At 40.0% G+C, this 22,480-nt stretch overlaps 1 protein-coding gene across 6 annotated transcripts in view; it reads right to left on the minus strand.

Moving 5' to 3' along the window:
* The window catches only part of Astn2 (astrotactin 2), a 975,380-nt gene that overhangs the window by 164,971 nt on the left and 787,929 nt on the right, over positions 1 to 22,480 (minus strand). For 4 of the 6 annotated variants that reach the window (XM_087659925.1, XM_087659924.1, XM_087659923.1 and 1 more), the window contains 2 exon segments: positions 11,781 to 11,914; positions 10,041 to 10,189 (listed from right to left, as the gene is read on the minus strand). In XM_087659925.1, the coding sequence (XP_087516051.1) occupies positions 10,041 to 10,189; positions 11,781 to 11,914 (283 nt within the window). 6 annotated transcript variants of the gene reach the window in all.

Genomic DNA, 22,480 nt, shown 5'->3' on the forward strand with positions numbered 1-22,480 from the left:
AAAGAACACTAAGGTTGAGTTAAAAGAAAAAAGCCAAAGGGAAACAATTTATTTCATGTTCACTTAACTATAAATATGTAATATATAAGTGAATACATAAAATTATTTAAATGAAGTTATGCTACTTGGTGTGATAATACTTTTTCCCAAAGTCGTAGATTATTTAGCAAAATTCCAGTGCCAGGCATGGGAAATCTGCCTTTGTTTAGTTTCTCAGAAAAGTTCAAGAAACTCAGAAAATGATACAGGTTATCCCCAGTGCTCTTGGTTACCCACTAGAATCTGATGTTATGACCCTAATTTTTGAAGACATCTTACCCTTCAGACACAGGAGTTGGAGGACTCAAGTTTGGATGGATCAGGAAGCCTTCTGTCTGAAGACAAGCTCTTATGGCATCCAAAGTTAGTATGTAATGATCAAAGGGAGAAACTCCCTATCCAAGTGTAAAGCCTGTGGATCACACCAAAGATCTGTACAGCAAAACATTACTAAAAGTGCAATGATGGTGTTTATATCTCAGGAGGAACTAAAAGTTACCTAACTTGATTTAAGGACAACTCAATAGTAAGAGAATGCACATCCCATATGATTAATCTAGCCAATTACCTGTGGTCGCTAAAGTCATGGGTCCTAGAGGAGAGCCTACTACTGCCACTTTTTTTTCTAAAATAAATGTCTTTTTTTTATATTTTCTTTATTTATGTTACAAGTGTTAGCCTGGTTTCTTCTCTAGCAACCCCAAATTCCATCCCCCATCCCCCATCCCCTGCTTCTATGAGGGTGCTCCCCCATCTACCCACTTACCCACTCCCCTCCCACCTCCCCGCCATGGCATTCCCCTATACTGGGGTATCAAGCCTTCACAGGACCAAGGGCCTGTCCTCCCCTTGATGCCTGACAAGGCCATCCTCTGCTACACATGCAGCGGGAACCATCAGTTGGTCCATGTGTACTCCTTTTCAGTGGTTTAGTCCCTGGGAGCTCTGGGGTGTCTCGTTAGTTGATATTGTTGTTCTTATGGGGTTTCAAACCCCTTGAGCTCCTTCAGTCCTTTCTCTAACTCCTCCACTGGGGAACCCATTGTCAGTCCAATGGTGGGCTATGAGCATCCACTGTATTTGTCAGGCTCTGGCAAACCACTCAGGACAGAGATATAGCAAGCTCCTTTCAGCAAGCACTTTTTAGCATCTGCAATAGTGTCTGGGTTTGGTAACTGTATATGGGATGGAAGCCCAGGTGGGGCAGTCTCTGGATAGCCTTCCCTTCAGTCATTGCTCCACATTTTGTCTCTACGTTTCCTCCTATGAGTATTTTGTTCCCCCTTCTAAGAAAGACTGGAGCATCCACACTTTGAGCTTTCTTCTTCTTGAGCTTCGTGTGGTCTGTAAATTGTATCTTGGGCATTCCCACCAAGTCTTTATAATTCTCTATTGCATTTTAAGTATTTCTTCTTATAGCCACAGATAAATGTAACTGTCATCATTCATCAAAGAAATATCTTTTTTTCAGCAACTGGAGACCATCACAGAAATACATAAGCAGTGACAATGGAGACAACAACGGACTATGGGTTCTCAGATCTAAATGATACATCTATAATCCACTCCCTATACCTAAAGGTAATGGAACATTATAAAAGAGGTGGAAAGATTATAAGAGCCAGAGAACAAAGATGCCCAATATGAAATAATTATTTTCTATAAATTACAATGAGCTAATTCAGGAAATATTAACAAAATTTTCTCCTATAGAAACCAAAGGGGATCATGGGAGGGATCTCCTAAAGAGTAGCAATGTCATTTAATATTACAGTGTGGATGGAAGAACTCTCACACAGGTCCACGTCTTGATGAAAAACTAGAATCAATTAAAGGCTCCTAGTAGAAGGAGAATCAGTTTTCTACAGGGAAAATCCACCTGATATATATCCAATTCCAAGTATTTATTCCTAAATGCACATATTTATAAGCAACAGTAAATGGGACTCAGCAGCCTGTGTGTATATATGAAAGCAGGAATGAGAGAGGGAGAAAGAGACACAGAGACAATAATAATAAAAGAATGAGTTGTCATAAAATTACAAGGGAGGACAGGTCTTCGTGGTTGCTGCCGCCGCAGAGAGCCCGTGGGCAGCACCCCGCGAGCAAACTTGAGCCTCGGGACCACAGGTAAGACCAACTTGTCTGCTGCAAGAAAGCTGACTGGTGAAATCGGGAAACACAGAGGCAGAATTCCTGTAGGACCGGGCACGTCCTGTGCTTACCGGAAGTCCCACACCCTCGGATCCCGGCCCGAAGCAGCTCTCTGCTCCCAGAACCCCGTGGGAAAGAGACCTCACCGCCTGGTCAGGTGGGCACTCCTGAGGCTGCAGAGCAGAAGAGACCACCAACACTGCCCACCTCTGCCCACATCCCTGGCCCAAGAGGAAACTGTATAAGGCCTCTGGGCTCCCGTGGGGGAGGGCCCAGGAGCGGCAGGACCCCTGCCTGAGACACCACCGGAACCTGAAGGAAACAGACTGGATAAACAGTTCTCTGCACCCAAATCCCGTGGGAGGGAGAGCTAAACCTTCAGAGAGGCAGACAAGCCTGGGAAACCAGGAGAGACTGCTCTCTGCACACACATCTCGGACGCCAGAGGAAAACACCAAAGGCCATCTGGAACCCTGGTGCACTGAAGCAGCCAGAAGGGGTGGCGCATATCTTCCTGGTTGCTGCCGCTGCAGAGAGCCCGTGGGCAGCACCCCACAAGCGAACTTGAGCCTCGGGACCACAGGTAAGACCAACTTTTCTGCTGCAAGAAAGCTGCCTGGTGAACTCAAGACACAGGCTCACAGGAAAAGCTGAAGACCTGTAGAGAGGAAAAACTACACGCCCGAAATCAGAACACTCTGTCCCCATAACTGACTGACAGAGAGGAAAACAGGTCTACAGCACTCCTGACACACAGGCTTATAGGACAGTCTAGCCACTGTCAGAAATAGCAGAACAAAGTAACACTAGAGATAATCTGATGGCGAGAGGCAAGCACAGGAACCCAAGCAACAGAAACCAAGACTACATGGCATCATCGGAGCCCAATTCTCCCACCAAAGAAACATGGAATATCCAAACACACCAGAAAAGCAAGATCTAGTTTCAAAATCATATTTGATCATGATGCTGGAGGACTTCAAGAAAGATGTGAAGAACTCCCTTAGGGAAACACAGGAAAACATTAATAAACAAGTAGAAGCCTACAGAGAGGAATCACAAAAATCCCTGAAAGAATTCCAGGAAAACACAATCAAACAGTTGAAGGAATTAAAAATGGAAATAGAAGTAATCAAGAAAGAACACATGGAAACAACCCTGGATATAGAAAACCAAAAGAAGAGACACGGAGCTGTAGATACAAGCTTCACCAACAGAATACAAGAGATGGAAGAGAGAATCTCAGGAGCAGAAGATTCCATAGAAATCATTGACTCAACTGTCAAAGATAATGTAAAGCGGAAAAAGCTACTGGTCCAAAACATACAGGAAATCCAGGACTCAATGAGAAGATCAAACCTAAGGATAATAGGTATAGAAGAGAGTGAAGACTCCCAGCTCAAAGGACCAGTAAATATCTTCAACAAAATCATAGAAGAAAACTTCCCTAACCTAAAAAAAGAGATACCCATAAGCATACAAGAAGCCTACAGAACTCCAAATAGATTGGACCAGAAAAGAAACACCTCCCGTCACATAATAGTCAAAACACCAAACGGACAAAATAAAGAAAGAATATTAAAAGCAGTAAGGGAAAAAGGTCAAGTAACATATAAAGGCAGACCTATCAGAATCACACCAGACTTTTCGCCAAAACTATGAAGGCCAGAAGATCCTGGACTGATGTCATACAGACCCAAAGAGAACACAAATGCCAGCCCAGGTTACTGTATCCTGCAAAACTCTCAATTAACATAGATGGAGAAACCAAGATATTCCATGACAAAACCAAATTTACACAATATCTTTCTACAAATCCAGCACTACAAAGGATAATAAATGGTAAAGCCCAACATAAGGAGGCAAGCTATAACCTAGAAGAAGCAAGAAACTAATCGTCTTGGCAACAAAACAAAGAGAATGAAAGCACACAAACATAACCTCACATCCAAATATGAATATAACGGGAAGCAATAATCACTATTCCTTAATATCTCTCAACATCAATGGCCTCAACTCCCCAATAAAAAGACATAGATTAACAAACTGGATATGCAACGAGGACCCTGCATTCTGCTGCCTACAGGAAACACACCTCAGAGACAAAGACAGACATTGCCTCAGAGTGAAAGGCTGGAAAACAACTTTCCAAGCAAATGGTCAGATGAAGCAAGCAGGAGTAGCCATTCTAATATCAAATAAAATCAATTTTCAACTAAAAGTCATCAAAAAAGATAAGGAAGGACACTTCATATTCATCAAAGGAAAAATCCACCAAGATGAACTCTCAATCCTAAATATCTATGCCCCAAATACAAGGGCACCTACATATGTAAAAGAAACCTTACTAAAGCTCAAAACACACATTGCACCTCACACAATAATAGTGGGAGATTTCAACACCCCACTCTCATCAATGGACAGATCATGGAAACAGAAATTAAACAGAGATGTAGACAGACTAAGAGAAGTCATGAGCCAAATGGACTTAACGGATATTTATAGAACATTCTATCCTAAAGCAAAAGGATATACCTTCTTCTCAGCTCCTCATGGTACTTTCTCCAAAATTGACCATATAATTGGTCAAAAAACGGGCCTCAACAGGTACAGAAAGATAGAAATAATCCCATGCGTGCTATGGGACCACCACGGCTTAAAACTGGTCTTCAATAACAATCAAGGAAGAATGCCCACATATACTTGGAAATTGAACAATGCTCTACTCAACGATAACCTGGTCAAGGAAGAAATAAAGAAAGAAATTAAAAACTTTTTAGAATTTAATGAAAATGAAGATACAACATACCCAAACTTATGGGACACAATGAAAGCTGTGCTAAGAGGAAAACTCATAGCGCTGAGTGCCTGCAGAAAGAAACAGGAAAGAGCATATGTCAGCAGCTTGACAGCACACCTAAAAGCTCTAGAACAAAAAGAAGCAAATACACCCAGGAGGAGTAGAAGGCAGGAAATAATCAAACTCAGAGCAGAAATCAACCAAGTAGAAACAAAAAGGACCATAGAAAGAATCAACAGAACCAAAAGTTGCTTCTTTGAGAAAATCAACAAGATAGATAAACCCTTAGCCAGACTAACGAGAGGACACAGAGAGTGCATCCAAATGAACAAAATCAGAAATGAAAAGGGAGACATAACAACAGATTCAGAGGAAATTCAAAAAATCATCAGATCTTAGTATAAAAACCTATATTCAACAAAACTTGAAAATCTTCAGGAAATGGACAATTTCCTAGACAGATACCAGGTACCGAAGTTAAATCAGGAACAGATAAACCAGTTAAACAACCCCATAACTCCTAAGGAAATAGAAGCAGACATTAAAGGTCTCCCAACCAAAAAGAGCCCAGGTCCAGACGGGTTCAGTGCAGAATTCTATCATACCTTCATAGAAGACCTCATACCAATATTATCCAAACTATTCCACAAAATTGAAACAGATGGATCACTACCGATTACCTTCTATGAAGCCACAATTACTCTTATACCTAAACCACACAAAGACACAACAAAGAAAGAGAACTTCAGACCAATTTTCCTTATGAATATCGACGCAAAGATACTCAATAAAATTCTGGCAAACTGAATCCAAGAGCACATCAAAACAATCATCCACCATGACCAAGTAGGCTTCATCCCAGGCATGCAGGGATGGTTTAATATACGGAAAACCATCAACGTGATCCATTATATAAACAAACTGAAAGAACAAAACCACATGATCATTTCATTAGACGCTGAGAAAGCATTTGACAAAATTCAACACCCCTTCATGATAAAAGTCCTGGAAAGAATAGGAATTCAAGGCCCATACCTGAACATAGTAAAAGCCATATACAGCAAACCAGTTGCTAACATTAAACTAAATGGAGAGAAACTTGAAGCAATCCCACTAAAATCAGGGACTAGACAAGGCTGCCCACTCTCTCCCTACTTATTCAATATAGTTCTTGAAGTTCTAGCCAGAGCAATCAGACAACAAAAGGAGGTCAAGGGGATACAGATCGGAAAAGAAGAAGTCAAAATATCACTATTTGCAGATGATATGATAGTATATTTAAGTGATCCCAAAAGTTCCACCAGAGAACTACTAAAGCTGATAAACAACTTCAGCAAAGTGGCTGGGTTTAAAATTAACTCAAATAAATCAGTTGCCTTCCTCTATACAAAAGAGAAACAAGCCGAGAAAGAAATTAGGGAAACGACACCCTTCATAATAGACCCAAATAATATAAAGTACCTCGGTGTGACTTTAACCAAGCAAGTAAAAGATCTGTACAATAAGAACTTCAAGACACTGAGGAAAGAAATTGAAGAAGACCTCAGAAGATGGAAAGATCCCCCATGCTCATGGATTGGCAGGATTAATATAGTAAAAATGGCCATTTTACCAAAAGCAATCTACAGATTCAATGCAATCCCCATCAAAATACCAATCCAATTCTTCAAAGAGTTAGACAGAACAATTTGCAAATTCATCTGGAATAACCAAAAACCCAGGATAGCTGAAGCTATCCTCAACAATAAAAGGACCTCAGGGGGAATCACTATCCCTGAACTCAAGCAGTATTACAGAGCAATAGTGATAAAAACGGCATGGTATTGGTACAGAGACAGACAGATAGACAAATGGAATAGAATTGAAGACCCAGAAATGAACCCACACACCTATGGTCACTTGATTTTTGACAAAGGAGCCAAAACCATCCAATGGAAAAAAGATAGCATTTTCAGCAAATGGTGCTGGTTCAACTGGAGGTCAACATGTAGAAGAATGCAGATCGATCCATGCTTATCACCCTGTACAAAGCTTAAGTCCAAGTGGATCAAGGACCTCCACATCAAACCAGACACACTCAAACTAATAGAAGAAAAACTAGGAAAGCATCTGGAACACATGGGCACTGGAAAAAATTTCCTAAACAAAACACCAATGGCTTACGCTCTAAGATCAAGAATCGACAAATGGGATCTCAGAAAACTGCAAAGCTTCTGTAAGGCAAAGGACACTGTGGTTAGGACAAAACGGCAACCAACAGATTGGGAAAAGATCTTTACCAATCCTACAACAGATAGAGGCCTTATATCCAAAATATACAAAGAACTCAAGAAGTTAGACCGCAGGGAAACAAATAACCCTATTAAAAAATGGGGTTCAGAACTAAACAAAGAATTCACAGCTGAGGAATGCCGAATGGCTGAGAAACACCTAAAGAAATGTTCAACATCTTTAGTCATAAGGGAAATGCAAATCAAAACAACCCTGAGATTTCACCTCACACCAGTGAGAATGGCTAAGATCAAAAACTCAGGGGACAACAGATGCTGGCGAGGATGTGGAGAAAGAGGAACACTCCTCCATTGTTGGTGAGATTGCAAACTGGTACAACCATTCTGGAAATCAGTCTGGAGGATCCTCAGAAAATTGGACATTGAACTGCCTGAGGATCCAGCTATACCTCTCTTGGGCATATACCCAAAAGATGCCCCAACATACAAAAAAGACACGTGCTCCACTATGTTCATTGCAGCCTTATTTATAATAGCCAGAAGCTGGAAAGAACCCAGATGCCCTTCAACAGAAGAATGGATAGAGAAAATGTGGTACATCTACACAATGGAATATTACTCAGCTATCAAAAACAACGACTTTATGAAATTCGTAGGCAAATGGTTGGAGCTGGAAAACATCATCCTGAGTGAGCTAACCCAATCACAGAAAGACATACATGGTATGCACTCATTGATAAGTGGCTATTAGCCCAAATGCTTGAATTACCCTAGATGCCTAGAACAAGTGAAACCCAAGACGGATGATCAAAATGTGAATGCTTCACTCCTTCTTTAAAAGGGGAACAAGAATACCCTTGGCAGGGAAGAGAGAGGCAAAGATTAAAACAGAGACTGAAGGAACACCCATTCAGAGCCTGCCCCACATGTGGCCCATACATGTACAGCCACCCAATTAGACAAGATGGATGAAGCAAAGAAGTGCAGACCGACAGCAGCCGGATGTAGATCTCTCCTGAGAGACACAGCCAGAATACAGCAAATACAGAGGTGAATGCCAGCAGCAAACCACTGAACTGAGAATAGAACCCCCGTTGAAGGAATCAGAGAAAGAACTGGAAGAGCTTGAAGGGGCTCGAGACCCCAAAAGTACAACAATGCCAAGCAACCAGAGCTTCCAGGGACTAAGCCACTACCTAAAGACTATACATGGACTGACCCTGGACTCTGACCTCATAGGTAGCAATGAATATGCTAGTAAGAGCAACAGTGGAAGGGGAAGCCCTGGGTCTTGCTAAGACTGAACCCACAGTGAACTAGACTGGTGGGGGGAGGTTGGCAATGGGGGGAGGGTTGGGAGGGGAACACCCATAAGGAAGGGGAGGGGGGAGGGGGATGTTTGCCCGGAAACCGGGAAAGGGAATAACACTTGAAATGTATATAAGAAATACTCAAGTTAATAATAAAAAAAAATTACAAGGGAGTAGGGAAGACATATCAGGAATTTGACAGGGTATTGGGTAGAAATGACATAAATATAGTACTAATGCATGAAACTCTCAGAAATCAGTAATAAATTTTAAATGTATAGTATTGATAATCAATACTTTATGACAAAACCCAAAACAAAGAAGTGAAAGAGTCTCATTTAGTAAATCAAAAAGGAAGTTATTCTGAGGTCATAGAAGATAGGCAAAAAATGGTAAAATATACAATAATCATTAAGATAAAAGAAAAGAATTAGCAAGACAATAAGCTCAAACCTAGTCATACATTTCACATTAAATGTAAATGTTCTAAAAACTAAGTTTGATGTACATAAAGTAAAAACTGATAGTACTTCCAAAGAGAAGAGTAAATTATATGAAAAGATACCTGCTTCTCAAATTCCATTAGGAACATAAAGTCCCTAAAGAACCCCAGTAGACAACTTAAAAAATTAAAACTACACAGTTTCACTCAATGAGTTTTTTCCTCTCATCTATAACCCAAGCCTGACTATGTATATTATACTCTTCTTAGTTCCAGAGGAATTAAAGCAAAAATAATTCAGAGAGCAAAATTATATAAACAAAAAATTATATAAACAAAACAAAATTGAAACAATTAAGTCTTTTTATTTGTTATCTATTTACCCCACAAATATTTGAATATTAGACTCAGATTTATTGTAAACGTGGAGAATTCATATTGATTTAAGAAATATGTCATTTCTATGATTGTTTTTTAATATAACTGAGTAATCAAAATTTATACTTTTTAAAATTGTAACATTTCAATAATCTTGTGGAGATGACACCAGATGGATAACCTTGCGTTGGCCTCTGTTTCAGGATCTGTGAGATAAGCACAACACATCAATCCCTTTAAATTTGGAGTCTTTCAGGGAGATGCTGAACAGTGTAAGTAGGTCACTGTGTGGCAGAGGAAGGAAACACCCAATCAGTTTTCTGACTGGAAAAGAGTAATGACTGCTTGAGAGTCACAACAGAGTGCAGAGCATAGGTGTTCAGTAGAGTTCAAATCTTTTTGGCAGTATCAAAGACACAGGAAAACACAGAGTTAATGTTCTCAGTGGCAACCAAATGGAGCTCTTTTAAAAGCTACATTCCTCAAAGCTCCTGGATGCTTGAATCATTTCTAGTCCTCATTTACCTAACATCAGTTTATGAAAACCAGCCCCCGTTACATCCTATCAGGAAAGGAGATTGCTTGAATATTCTCAGCCCCAGAGTCGTAGTCTATGTATATACAAATGTTTTGAAACCCAAGATTCATTGACCTTTCTCACACGGAGTATAGGTGTATACTCTCACCTGTGTAGAGGTCAGTGTCTGTGTATTCATCCACTTTCTTGTGCTGCAGGATATAGTCAGAAACTTTGGTTCCAATGGCTGGCTGAACATCTATCCACTCCAGGGAAACCACAGTGCTGGAAGGTTCCACTGTTGGAGAAAGTCGTAACCTAATTGGGGGGGGGGGGGACAAAGAAGGTTTCTTATTTGCCCTCTTGTTTCATCCAGGGCCCTAAACACTTGTAGAAGAAGTTTTAGCCTAGGTTCAAGTAATGATTACATCTGTTACCACAACTATTGTATGTCTGTAAATAAACTACATTAGTTTTCAAACCCTCTATTTCTTCATCCACAAATCACAGATACAAAAAGCTTCCTTTTGAAAACCAATACAACCAGCAAATTAGCCTATACAATACACACAACAAATTAGTGTGTGTTCAGCGGAAAAAAAATGGTTAGCATTTGACTTATTTACAGTACATTTTCAATGCTGTTTCATTTTATAGATTGTCACCAATAAATTGTCAGGGGCTAAACATAGTTGTGTTTAGTCTACTGACAGTGTGTTTTGCTCCTGAATACGTTAGTCAACTTTTAATGTCCTGAAGTTTCTACAATTGGTACTTAATAATCTCTCAAAAAAGAAAGGGACTTTTGGGATAAATCCTTCTTCAGAGCAATATGAAAGAGAACTGTTGAAGGTTATTACTAAACTGGTCTCTTGGAGGCAATGATGTGCAATTCCCTAATTTAATAAAGTAAGAAAAGTAAGGCTCCCAATGGGAAACAATTTTCACTGGTTCATATAACAAAACACAACCAAAAGTCATCTGGGTAACTTTGTTTACCCTAGGTCCATATTCTTTCTTTTAACTGACTGTACCATACTATGTCTACAAGGATAACCTTATAGTACATGTTTTCTCTTCCTATAGAAGTGTTTTATGGGACTCTGTCGGCTAACACTGGATCCTGACCATTTCCCTTTACAGCACTTCTTTTTAATCACAATTCTCCAAACAAGATGGCCTTCCTTTGCTTCCTCAAATAAACTTCCTGTGTCAGGTTACCTCTCTCTAATAGACTGTCTCACCTCTCTAAACCATGATTCTTGGTATTTGTTACCTAGCTCATGTCTCCTTTTATAATTCAGATACCTTTACTGGTGTTTTCTTTAATGCTGCCTCTTCTATCTAAAGCATGCTCATGAGTCTTCACATGCACAACTTTGTTTTTCTATAGTTTTTAATTTAACTTTAAACTGTGTCTTATTTATTTTTATTGCTTGTCTTTCCTATCTCACTACCACTCTTCTAAAGCTGTAAATTGTCCCAGTCTTGATCATTGATATTTTCTTACCAGTAACTAACACCCAGAAAGTGATCAGAATGATTGGCTAAAAAAATGAAGAAAATAAGAGAGGTTCTATAACTTTCTTTATCTCAGTAGCTGCCATGTTCAAAGTAGGCATTGGCAAAGCAAGTTATTTGCCTAGCAGACAAGTGTTAAATGAATAAGCACAGGAAGGAGAAATGAATCACAGTCATCATTTTAAAACATATACTGCAAACTGAGTGCATGGGTCACATCTCTATACTACAAGAACTCCTTTCTTAAGAAAGGAAGGAAGCACCAGAGATTGCAATGATTTAGGTATGCACCCAGATAACTCAACAGAGTCATAGCTTAGTTTGCCACTACAAGAGTGTAAACCAATGGAAAGGCATAGGCAAAGGAAGAGGGGCCATACATACTTACACCGGCTGTGGAAGGGGGCTACAATTGGGAAGTCCACTGGCATCGAAGGCACTGAGGTCACACCTGCACCAGTCATCGATCACATCTCCTTTACCAGAACACCAGTAAGAACTCATCAGTGCATTCTTGAAGGCCTGGGAGAATGACAGAATGGATGACTGACAATAAAGTTATGTTGATGGTCATGATGTTACCCCACTGAAAATGTGTAATAGCATTCCTGCTTAAACTCTGTGACCTTATTATTTGGGTTCTTGCATCTCCAGATATTCATCTTCCAGCTTCCAGAATAATTATTGAAACATAATGCTAATAGCATCATTGGGAATTTCTCTTGTCCTTGGTATTCTACATATTAACATAGCTTCTCTTTATAATGGTCCCACATGACAGATATTAATATATTCCACATTTTATATATGGAAAACTGGAGCACAAAAAGAGTAATTTCAAGAAGTCACAGGTAGTAAGTAATAGAAGTAGGATCAAACCACTTATCCAGTTTGTTGGTACCCTATCCTACATAAAACCAATCTCAACTGATTCCTGGCCCCGCCACCTTATCCTACTAGAGACATTGTATCTGACTATCTCAGGACCCTGTTTAAAAATATGAAAAGACCCACACCATTCAGGATTAAGTCTAAATTCCTTACCTAACTTTCTATAGTCCTTTCTAAACTCAGCTTACACAAGTTTTAGAACCCTTAGTATAAATTATCATTCCGCTGATATCGATGTCCCCAGGAATCAATTCTTGTCTATTCACCTAGACCATTGAATATATAAAATGAGAATAATATTAATATCTATCATGTGGAACTAGTATAAATAAAACTATGGGTTTTTTGTTTTTTATCTTTTTAATTAGATTTGTTTCTTTATTTACATTTCTAATGTTATTCCCTTTCCCAGTTTCCTGTCCATAAGTCCCCATCCCCTCACCCTCCCCGAAAAGGATGTTCCCCTCCCATCCACCTCCCTTAATGCCCCCCCCGACATTCCCCTGCACTGGGGGTCCAACTTTGACAGGACCAAGGACTTGCCCTTCCACTGGTGCCCAAAGAAGGCTATTCTCTGGTACATATGCAGATGGAGCCCTGGGTCAGACCATGTATAGTCTTTGGGTAGTAGTTTAGTCCCTGGAAGCTCTGGTTGGTTGGCGTTGTTGCTCTTATGGGATTGCAAGCCCCTTCAGCTCTTTCACTCATTCCTCTAATTCCCACAAAGGGGTCCTATTCTCAGTTTAGTGGTTTGCTGCTAGCATTGACCTCTGGATTTGACATGCTCTGGATGTGTATCTCAGGAGAGCTCTATATCCAGTACCTTTCAGCATGCACTTTTTTTTAACTTTCATCAATCTTATCTAGTTTTGGTGGGTATATATATACATATATATATATATGTACATATATATATATATATATATATATATATATATGCATGCCACATGTCGGGCAGGCTCTGAATGTCCATTCCTTCAGGCTCTGCTCTAAACTTTACCTCCATATCCCCTCCTATGGATACTTTTGTTCCCCCTTTTAAAAAGGAATGGAAGCATCCGCATTTTGGTCATCCTTCTTCTTGAGCTTCTTGTGGTCTGTGGATTGCACCTTAGGTAATTTGAGCTTTTAGGCTAATACCCACTTATTAATGAGTGAATACCAAGTGTGTTTTTCTGTGATTGGGTTATCTCATTGAGGATATTTTCCAGTTCATTCCATTTGCCTATGAATTTTTTGATAGCTGAGTAGTACTCCATTGTGTAGCTGTACCACATTTTTTTTAATCCATTCCTCTGTTGGAAGGCATCTGGGTTCTTTCCAGTTTCTGGCTATTATAAACAAGGTTGCTATGAACATAGTGGAGCATGTGTCCTTGTTATATGTTGGAGCATCTTTTGGGTATATGCCCAGGAGATGTATAGCTGGGTCCTCAGGTAGTGCAATGTCCAATTTTCTGAGGAACCTCCAGGCTGATTTCCAGTGATTGTACCAGTTTGCAATCCCACCAACAATGGAGGAGTGTTCCTATTTCTCCACATCCTTGCCAGCATCTGCTATCACCTGAGAGTTTTATCTTAGCTATTCTGACTGGTGTGAGGTGGAATCTCAGGGTTGTTTTGATTTGTATTCCCCTGATGTCTAAGGAAGTTGAACATTTCTTTAGGTGCTTTTCGGCCATTCAATATTCCTCAGATGAGAGTGTTTTGTTTAGCTCTGTACCCCATTTTTAATAGGGTTATTTGGCTCTCTGGAGTCTAATTTGAGTTCTTTGTATATTTTGGATATTAGCCCTCTATTAGATGTAGGACTGGTAACGATCTTTTCCCAATCTAATGGTTAGCATTTTGTCCTTATGACAGTGTCCTTTGCCTTACAGAAGCTTTGCAGTTTTATGAGGTCCCATTTGTCAATTCCTGACCTTAGAGCATAAACCATTGGTGTTTTGTTCAGGAAATTTCCCCAGTACCCATGTGTTTGAGGCTCTTCCCCACTTTTTTTTCTATTAGTTTGAGTGTATCTGGTTTGATGTGGAGGACCTTGATCCACTTGGACTTAAGCTTTGTACAGGGTGAGAAGAATGAATTGATTTGCATTCTTCTACATGCCGACCTCCAGTTGAACCAGTACCATTTGTTGAAAATGCTAACTTTCTTCCATTGGATGGCTTTAGCTCCTTTGTCAAAGATCAAGTGACCGTAGGTGTGTGGATTCATTTCTGGGTCTTCAATTCTGTTCTACTGCTCTAACTGTCTTTCTCTATACCAATACCATACAGTTTTTATGACTATTGCTTGGTAATACTGCTTGAGGAGAAGGTATGGTAATAGATAGAGTTCTAGGGACAAGAGAAATTCCCAATGATGCTATTAGCATTATTCTTCAATAATTAATCTAAAAGCTGGAAAATGAATATCTGAATATGCAAGAACCCAAATGCATAGAACCATTAAAAAATTCAACATTGTGGTTGTTTCTGTCACAATTAATACTACATTTGTAGTATACTAAGAATGTCAATAATACTCCAAAAGAATAGCATGTTACAAAAAAAAAAAGAGACGTCTGTTGACAGGTCTAGCCAGTGGGTAGATTGGCTCTGACAGTCTTACTCTATTAATCTTTGTTTTGGTTACTTGTTCATTTAATGATAATGTTTCTCACTATCTTTTTAGAGGTATCTTCTTTTAGGCCTGAAATTCTGTATTTTCATTGAACTCTACTGTAATAGTTTTTGTTGTAAATTAAGACTTTCCCTTAAATATGTAGCAGAAGATGGCCATGATGGGCACCAATGGAAGGAGAAGCCCTTGGTCCTGCCAAGGTTGGATCCTCCAGTGTAGGGGAAAGACTGTGCAGGAAGTGAGAAGAGGGTTGGTTGGGGAGGGGAACACCTTTATACTTGAAAGGAGAGGGGGAGGGGATAGGGGCTTATGGATGGGAACCTGGAAAGGGAATAACATTTCAAATGTAAATTTAAAATATCCAATAGAAAATAATTTCCCTTAAAACTGAGAGTGATCATGTTTTTTGGACACTGACACTAAGTGACTCCTACCACCACATCTATCTTACCCATCAAATTCTAACCCTAATTGCTACCACAGGCAAGGGGCTGACAGTCTTCCCAGTAATATTCTCATAGGACCTTGTGTGATCCAGTTAGTATTTAATGAATAAATGAATGTTCACTTAAAACTAATTGTTAATATTATATGGAAAAGGCAACTTAAAAGTAGTTTCCTATACTCAATGGCTTAAGTCTTTAAAGTATTATGTTCTTCTCCTTCAGGTTTGTTTTAGTATGGAAGACGCTAGGAACATGGGTGTGGTGCTCTAGAAAATGCCCTGCTTAAGCCATTCCCTTTGCACTGACATTTCATAGCTTTGTAGAATGAGAATGTGGGATTCAGGTCTTTCAAACTCAAAGGCTCTAGAAAAAGTTGATCTTTTGCTTCTTTAAACTGGGCCAGTCACCAATATTTCTCTCTCTCTTGTGTTACTTTCTCTATGCTCTACAAGTGGACGTTGCATATTACCTATTACCTAATGGCCCAGCTATTCCTTTTTTACATTCTTCACTATTTAAAAATAGTCTAGAACATTTGAAAATAGTGGATATGGATCCTCCATCCTTAGCTCCTTAGAAGCTTCAGAGATCTAGAGCAGCGGTTCTCTACCTTCCTAATGCTGTAATCGCCTAATATAGTTCCTCATGTTGTGGTCACCCCACATACACACCATAAAATTATTTTCATTGGTACTTCATAACTGGAATCTTACCACTGTTATGAACCATAATGCAAATATTTGTGGAGATAGAGGTTTACCAAGGTGGCCCCCACCCACAGATTGAAAACTAATGATCAAGAAGAAGAAGACTATGTATTTGACCAAGAGGCATGAACAGAAAAACTCCAATGGTTGGAACTGGAAAATATCATCCTGAGTGAGGTAACCCAATCACAGAAAAACACACATGGTATGCACTCACTGATAAGTGGCTATTAGCCCAAATGCTTGAATTATCCTAGATGCATAGAACACATGAAACTCAAGAAGGATGATCAAAATGTGAATGCTTCACTCCTTCTTTAAAAGGGGAATAAGAATACCCTTGGCAGTGAATAGGGAGGCAAAGATTAAAACAGAGACAGAAGGAACACCCATTCAGAGCCTGCCCCACATGTGGCCCATACATATACAGCCATCCAATTAGACAAGATGGATGAAGCAAAGAAGTGCAGGCAGAGAGGAGCCGGATGTAGATCTCTCCTGAGAGACACAGCCAGAATACAGCAAATACAGAGGCGAATGCCAGCAGTAAACCACTGAACTGAGAATAGGATCCCCATTGAAGGAATCATAGAAAGGACTGGAAGAGCTTGAAGGGGCTCGAGACCCCTTATGAACAACAATGCCAAGCAACCAGAGCTTCCAGGGACTAAGCCACTACCTAAAGACTATACATGGACTGACCCTGGACTCTGACCTCATAGGTAGCAATGAATATGCTAGTAAGAGCACCAGTGGAAGGGGAAGCCCTGGGTCCTGCTAAGACTGAACCCCCAGTGAACGTGATTGTTGGGGGGAGGGCGGCAATGGGGGGAGGATGGGAAGGGAACACCCATAAAGAAGGGGAGGGGGAGGGGTTAGGGGGATGTTGGCCCAGAAACCGGGAAAGGGAATAACACTCGAAATGTAAATAAGAAATACTCAAGTTAATAAAAAAAAAGAAAGAAAAACTCCAATGATTGTGATTCTTCCCTGATTCCTTTACCAGTAGCTTCTGTGAAAGATGAACACATTAACAAATTTTCCCTGAGTTAAGTGAGTACTCAATGACATGCAGAATAACTATTAGTGCTAATGTTTATGAAGCATCCAACTGCACTGCCAAAATATTTTAAGCACACAATCCCAAGAAAAAGGAGCAATGCTGGAAAACTTGTCATTCCAGATTTCAAGATATATTGCAGAGGCATAGTAATAAAAAGCAATATGATAGTTGCACAAGACAGACTTGTAGAATAATGGAAAAAATTGAAGATCCAAACATGAGTATATGTAACTACAGCCATGCTATATTTGACAGAGAACAAAACATACAGTGGAGAAAAAACTGCATCTTCGACAAATGGTGCTTGAGAAACTTCATGTTCCCATGTAAAAGAATGAAATTAGACTTGCAACCATTGTGTTACATAACAACCAACTCCAAATGGTTTGGAAACATAGGCATTAACATCAACTTTGAGATGGGAGGTAGGGAACCCTTTAGAGTGTACCAAAGACCTGGAAGGTGAGAGACTCTCAGGACTCACTCTCACAGTGGGGAGAGGGAACTTGTAGAGTCCACCTCCAGTAGGAAGACAAGGCATCAAGTGGATGGATGGGGTTGCCATCCCACAATCAAAAACTCTGACCCAGAACTATCCGTGTCTAAAAGAACTCCAGGGACAAGAATGGAGAAGAGACTGAGGGAAAGGCTCCACTGGTCCAATTTGGGATCAATCTCAAGGGAAGCCTCCAAGGCCTGACACTATTACTGATGCTATGGTGTGTTTACAGACAGGAGCCTAGCATGGCTACTGTCCAAGAAGCACAACAGGCAGCTGATCAAGACAGATACAGATACAGATACTTACACCCAACCAATGGAATGAAGTTGGGGACCCCTGTAGTTGAATTAGGGAAAGGCTGGAAGAAGATGTGGAGGAGGGTGACCTCATACAAAGACCAGCTGTCTCAACTAACCTGGAACCCTGAGATCTCTCAGACACTGAGCTACCAACTGGGCAGCATATACCACCTGATATGAGGCCCAACTCATATACAGCAGAGATCTGCCTGATATTGTCTCAGTGAGAAAAAGTGCACCTAACCCTTGAGAGGCTTGAGACCCCAGTGAGTAGGGAGTCCTGGCAAGATAATGTGGAGTGAGAGAGTGGTATGGGATAGGGAGATAGGGTAGTGAGATGGGGGATATCCTCTTGGGGACAGGGAGAGGAGGAATGGGATGAGGAACTGCTAGAGGGCAGACCGGGAGGGAGATAATAACTGGACTGTAAAAAAGAAAAGATTGAAAAAGATTAAAGATAATAATAATAATAATAATAATAATAATAATAATAATAATAAACAAAAAACCCAGTAGCTTCGAGATGGAAATGACCCAAATGTTCATCAACTGATGGATGAATAATAAGGATGTGGTAATTATACACAATACTATTAAGCATTAGAATACTATTTAGCATTAGAAAAAAATAAAATTATGAATTTTATACTCATATATAACTAGATGGATATATATGGATATAACTAGAAAAGATCATATTGAATGAGGTAATCCAGACCTGAAAAGACAGGCACCACATCTTCTGTTTGATCTAGGAATCCTAACCCCATGTCTGTGGATATGAGTATAAGACCTGGAATAATGGCAGAAGCTGGGAAAGTAAAAAGAAAGCAGAGGGGATAACAGGATAGAAGCAGTTAAAGAAGAAATTGGAAAAATGTGTGAGAGGATTCAATTAGTGAAGAAAAAGGTAAAAAAAACAGTAAGAGGGTCTGAAAAAGTCATAATGAATCACTGTCTAATCAAAATTATTTATAATACATATAAGTCTGTATATACAAATACATGTATAGAACAGATGGAATTTTCCCATCCATGCTGACAGTGCTCTCAGACATGAGAATACCACTTTTGAGTTGTTGGTCAGGTTTGTATAAGAAACTCCCACAACATAATAGGCTATTACTGTTACCTTTATTTGCATCCTAGAAATGAAATGGAGGTCCCTATTGCTGGAAACACCACACATTTTGGACACAAGACCAAACTGGATCTGACCTGAAAGACTCCTCTCTGAGGACTATGTTTCATAACCCAAGAAACCAAAGGAAGCAAAGCAAGCAATAGTCCTACTCAATTATGATGCCCGTAAACCATACCAATAACCAATATGACACCATAGCTTTAAGAGTGCCATAGTGGCACACATATCTTGGTGGTAACTAACAGTTCTGGAATTGAACTTAAGGCCAGCTCAACAAGAGGGAAATCATGCCTGATACTGAAAATGTAGCCATTACCCTAGGGTGGTGAAGCCATGAATCTTGGAGGAAAATGTGTAAGTACTATTTTAGCAAACCAGCATAATTCCAAACTACATCTTGCATATTTACCTTTATACCCACACATGAGTATAGTTATCACTCTGCAGAGAATCTTCTCTTTACAAGAGAGATAATTACAGAATACCACAATCAAGTACAGAGAACAAAAGATCCCTTAGGACCCAGTCCCTACTGATAACTCCTATCCATAAGGCTCCAAGATCGCTGAAGAAAAGGGGGTAGAAATAGTTTAAGAGCAAGAGGAATGGGAAATTTGTTGTAAGGTTTTTGACTCCTAGAAACACCATAGATACTACACACATGAGTTTCATCAATATGACTGTCTATATAAGACCTGAACAATAATGATACCAGTGGACATCCTAACAAGGAAAAAAGAAAGCTCACAGGCTCAAGCCTAGACAAAGAACTGCTGGGAAGTATGGAATGATAACAATAGGAGAAATGGTCTTCCCCAGGAAGAACTTCTCCTAATTGGTTTTCTTTCTTTTTTATTGGGGGGGGAGCAAGTGTATAGGAATAATTTTATTTTTTACACATTGTAAATTTCTAAAATTACTTACATTATTTTTATACAATTGTGCAGGGAATATATACAATGGCTAACACTTAAGGCAGCATTAAATTGTATGTACAAAGAGTCATCATTCTGCCCCTTCCAATTACCACTCCTTAGAGACCTTCTCTTGGACCTGTCCTACCCTGATATTTACCTCCATGCAAGACGGTATAGATATTCTGCATAACAACTCATTGTTTTGCATATGAAATTTCAATAACAAAATGGCAAATAAAACGAAAGCATTGCTCATAAATACAAAAGAAGATATTAAAATGCACTTATGCTGTAATGTTTACACTTTTAGTTACAGATGTTATTTTTTAATCCATTTTTAATTGGATATTTAATGCATTTAAATCTCAAATGTTATTCCGTTTCCTGGTTCCCCCCCTCCCCAATTCCTCCTCCCCCTGCTTCTATGAGGATGCTCCCCCTCCCACCAACCTACTCCTACCCCAACACTCTGGCATTCCCCTTCAATGGGAAACGTGCCTTCACAGGATCAAAGGCTTCTCCTATTGATGCCAGACAAGTCCATCCTCTGGTACATATGTGACTGGAGACATGTGTCCCCCACTGTGTACTCTCTGGTTGATGGTTTAATCCCCAGGACCTCTGGGTAGGGGGGCAGTCTAGTTGGTTGATATTGTTGTCCTTTCTAGGGAATTGCAAATCCTTTCAGCTCCTTCAGTCCTTTCTCTAATTTCTCCATTGGGGTCCCAGTGCTCAGTCTGATGATTAGCTACAAGCATTCTCATCTCTATCTGTAAGGCTCTGGCAGAGCCTTTTAGGAGACATCCATCAGTCTTCTGCCAACAAGCACATCTTGGCATCAGCAACAGTGACTGAATTTGATGACCGTATACGAGATGGATCTCCAGTTAGGGCAGTCTCTGGATGGCCTTTCCTTCAGTCTCTGCTTCACTCTTTGTCCCTATATTTCCCTCCCAAGAGTATTTTGTTCCCCCTTCAAAGAAGGTCTGATGCCTCCATATTTTGGTCTTCCTTCTTCTTGAGCTTCATATACTCTGTGAATTGAATCTTGGGTATTCCGAACCTTTGGGCTAATATTCCCAATTGGTCTTCTAATGCCAAGCGGGTAGCCCTAGGATCATATACATACATATAACATTATATAAAAACCAAGAAAGTATTTATGTATTTAAGAATGTGTGTGTATGTGTGTGTGTGTGTGTGTGTGTGTGTGTGTGGGTGGGTGTGTGTGTGTGTGTGTGTGTGTAATGACTACAGGAAAAATGGTCAGGTGAGATGCATATGAGAGGAAACGGAGGTAGGAAAGAAAAAGAAGGAAATGACATAATTACATTATAATTTCAAAAGCTAAAAACATTATAAAAAACAATCCCAACAATAGTTCTAAAAGCTATGAAATACAACCTATAATTACAGATGAAAAGATTAAATATCAGTACATGAAGAAATTTTTCTTTCAAGACTACACAGCAAAAAAAAAAAAAAATGATACAAGGAAAATGCCAGACTGTGCCTCCATCACTGAGAAAAGTACAGGTCTTTTTGGTTCAAACATGAAGATCAGTGGGATTAATTCCCACACTTAGTAAATTAAAACAGGACATATTCAGTTAAATATACATTTAAGACATTTAGTTTAATGTAACTATATTCAAGAAAATATTTGTTGTAAAGTACTTGGGCCAAAATTGACTCTAGTGTAAGAACACCATTCCTACTATGTCCCTGAATCTATGTTGGGAGCCAATGTTCCTTGTACTAACCTAAGAAAAGTTGCTTTATTCATAAAGGCAGGAACCAGATAGGAAACTATGAGTTTATATTGACTGTCAGAACTGTTCTCCCTCATTTGCAGGTTCCTCTTCAGTGCAGTCAGTGTGTACTGACTTTGCTTATAAGCAAAGATTCTTCAGCATCTCCAGCCAAAGCTAAAATCTTAATTACCACAGTAGTGAAATCCAGGACCATGGGGAAGAATGATACAGATGGAAAGGCTGTGTAGCAGTCCAACATAGAGAACACCCTGTTTTATATGTCTCCTCTTCTCTCCTCTGCTCTCCTCTCCTCTGCTCTCCTCTCCTCTGCTCTCCTCTCCTCTGCTCTCCTCTCCTCTGCTCTCCTCTCCTCTGCTCTCCTCTCCTCTCCTCCCCTCTCCCTCTCCCCCCTCCCCTTCCCCGCTCTCCCTCTCCCCCTCTCTCCCTCTCCCTCCCCCCCTCTCTTTCTCTCTGTATGTATGTTTGGTTTCTGTCAAAAATAAGAGCTTGTAGAAAACAAAACAGGAAACCTCCCCGGACTTTGTGAGTTCACCATCTAGGCAGTTCTTGGGAAGAAATCCTGCCTGTGAGCCTCCACATTCACTGGCTGCTTCCCAGAATTCTGGGGAACAGAATGGGGGCTGGTGCAATGGCCAGGCAGGCCCTGGAGAGAGCACAAACACACTCTGATAAAAGCCTGACATCAAACAGGGAGCTCTTGCAAGGCAGCAGAAGCCAGCA

This window comes from Rattus norvegicus, chromosome 5 (genome assembly GCF_021556685.1).
Source record: "Rattus norvegicus strain SHRSP/BbbUtx chromosome 5, alternate assembly SHRSP_T2T, whole genome shotgun sequence".
Lineage (NCBI taxonomy): Eukaryota > Metazoa > Chordata > Mammalia > Rodentia > Muridae > Rattus > Rattus norvegicus.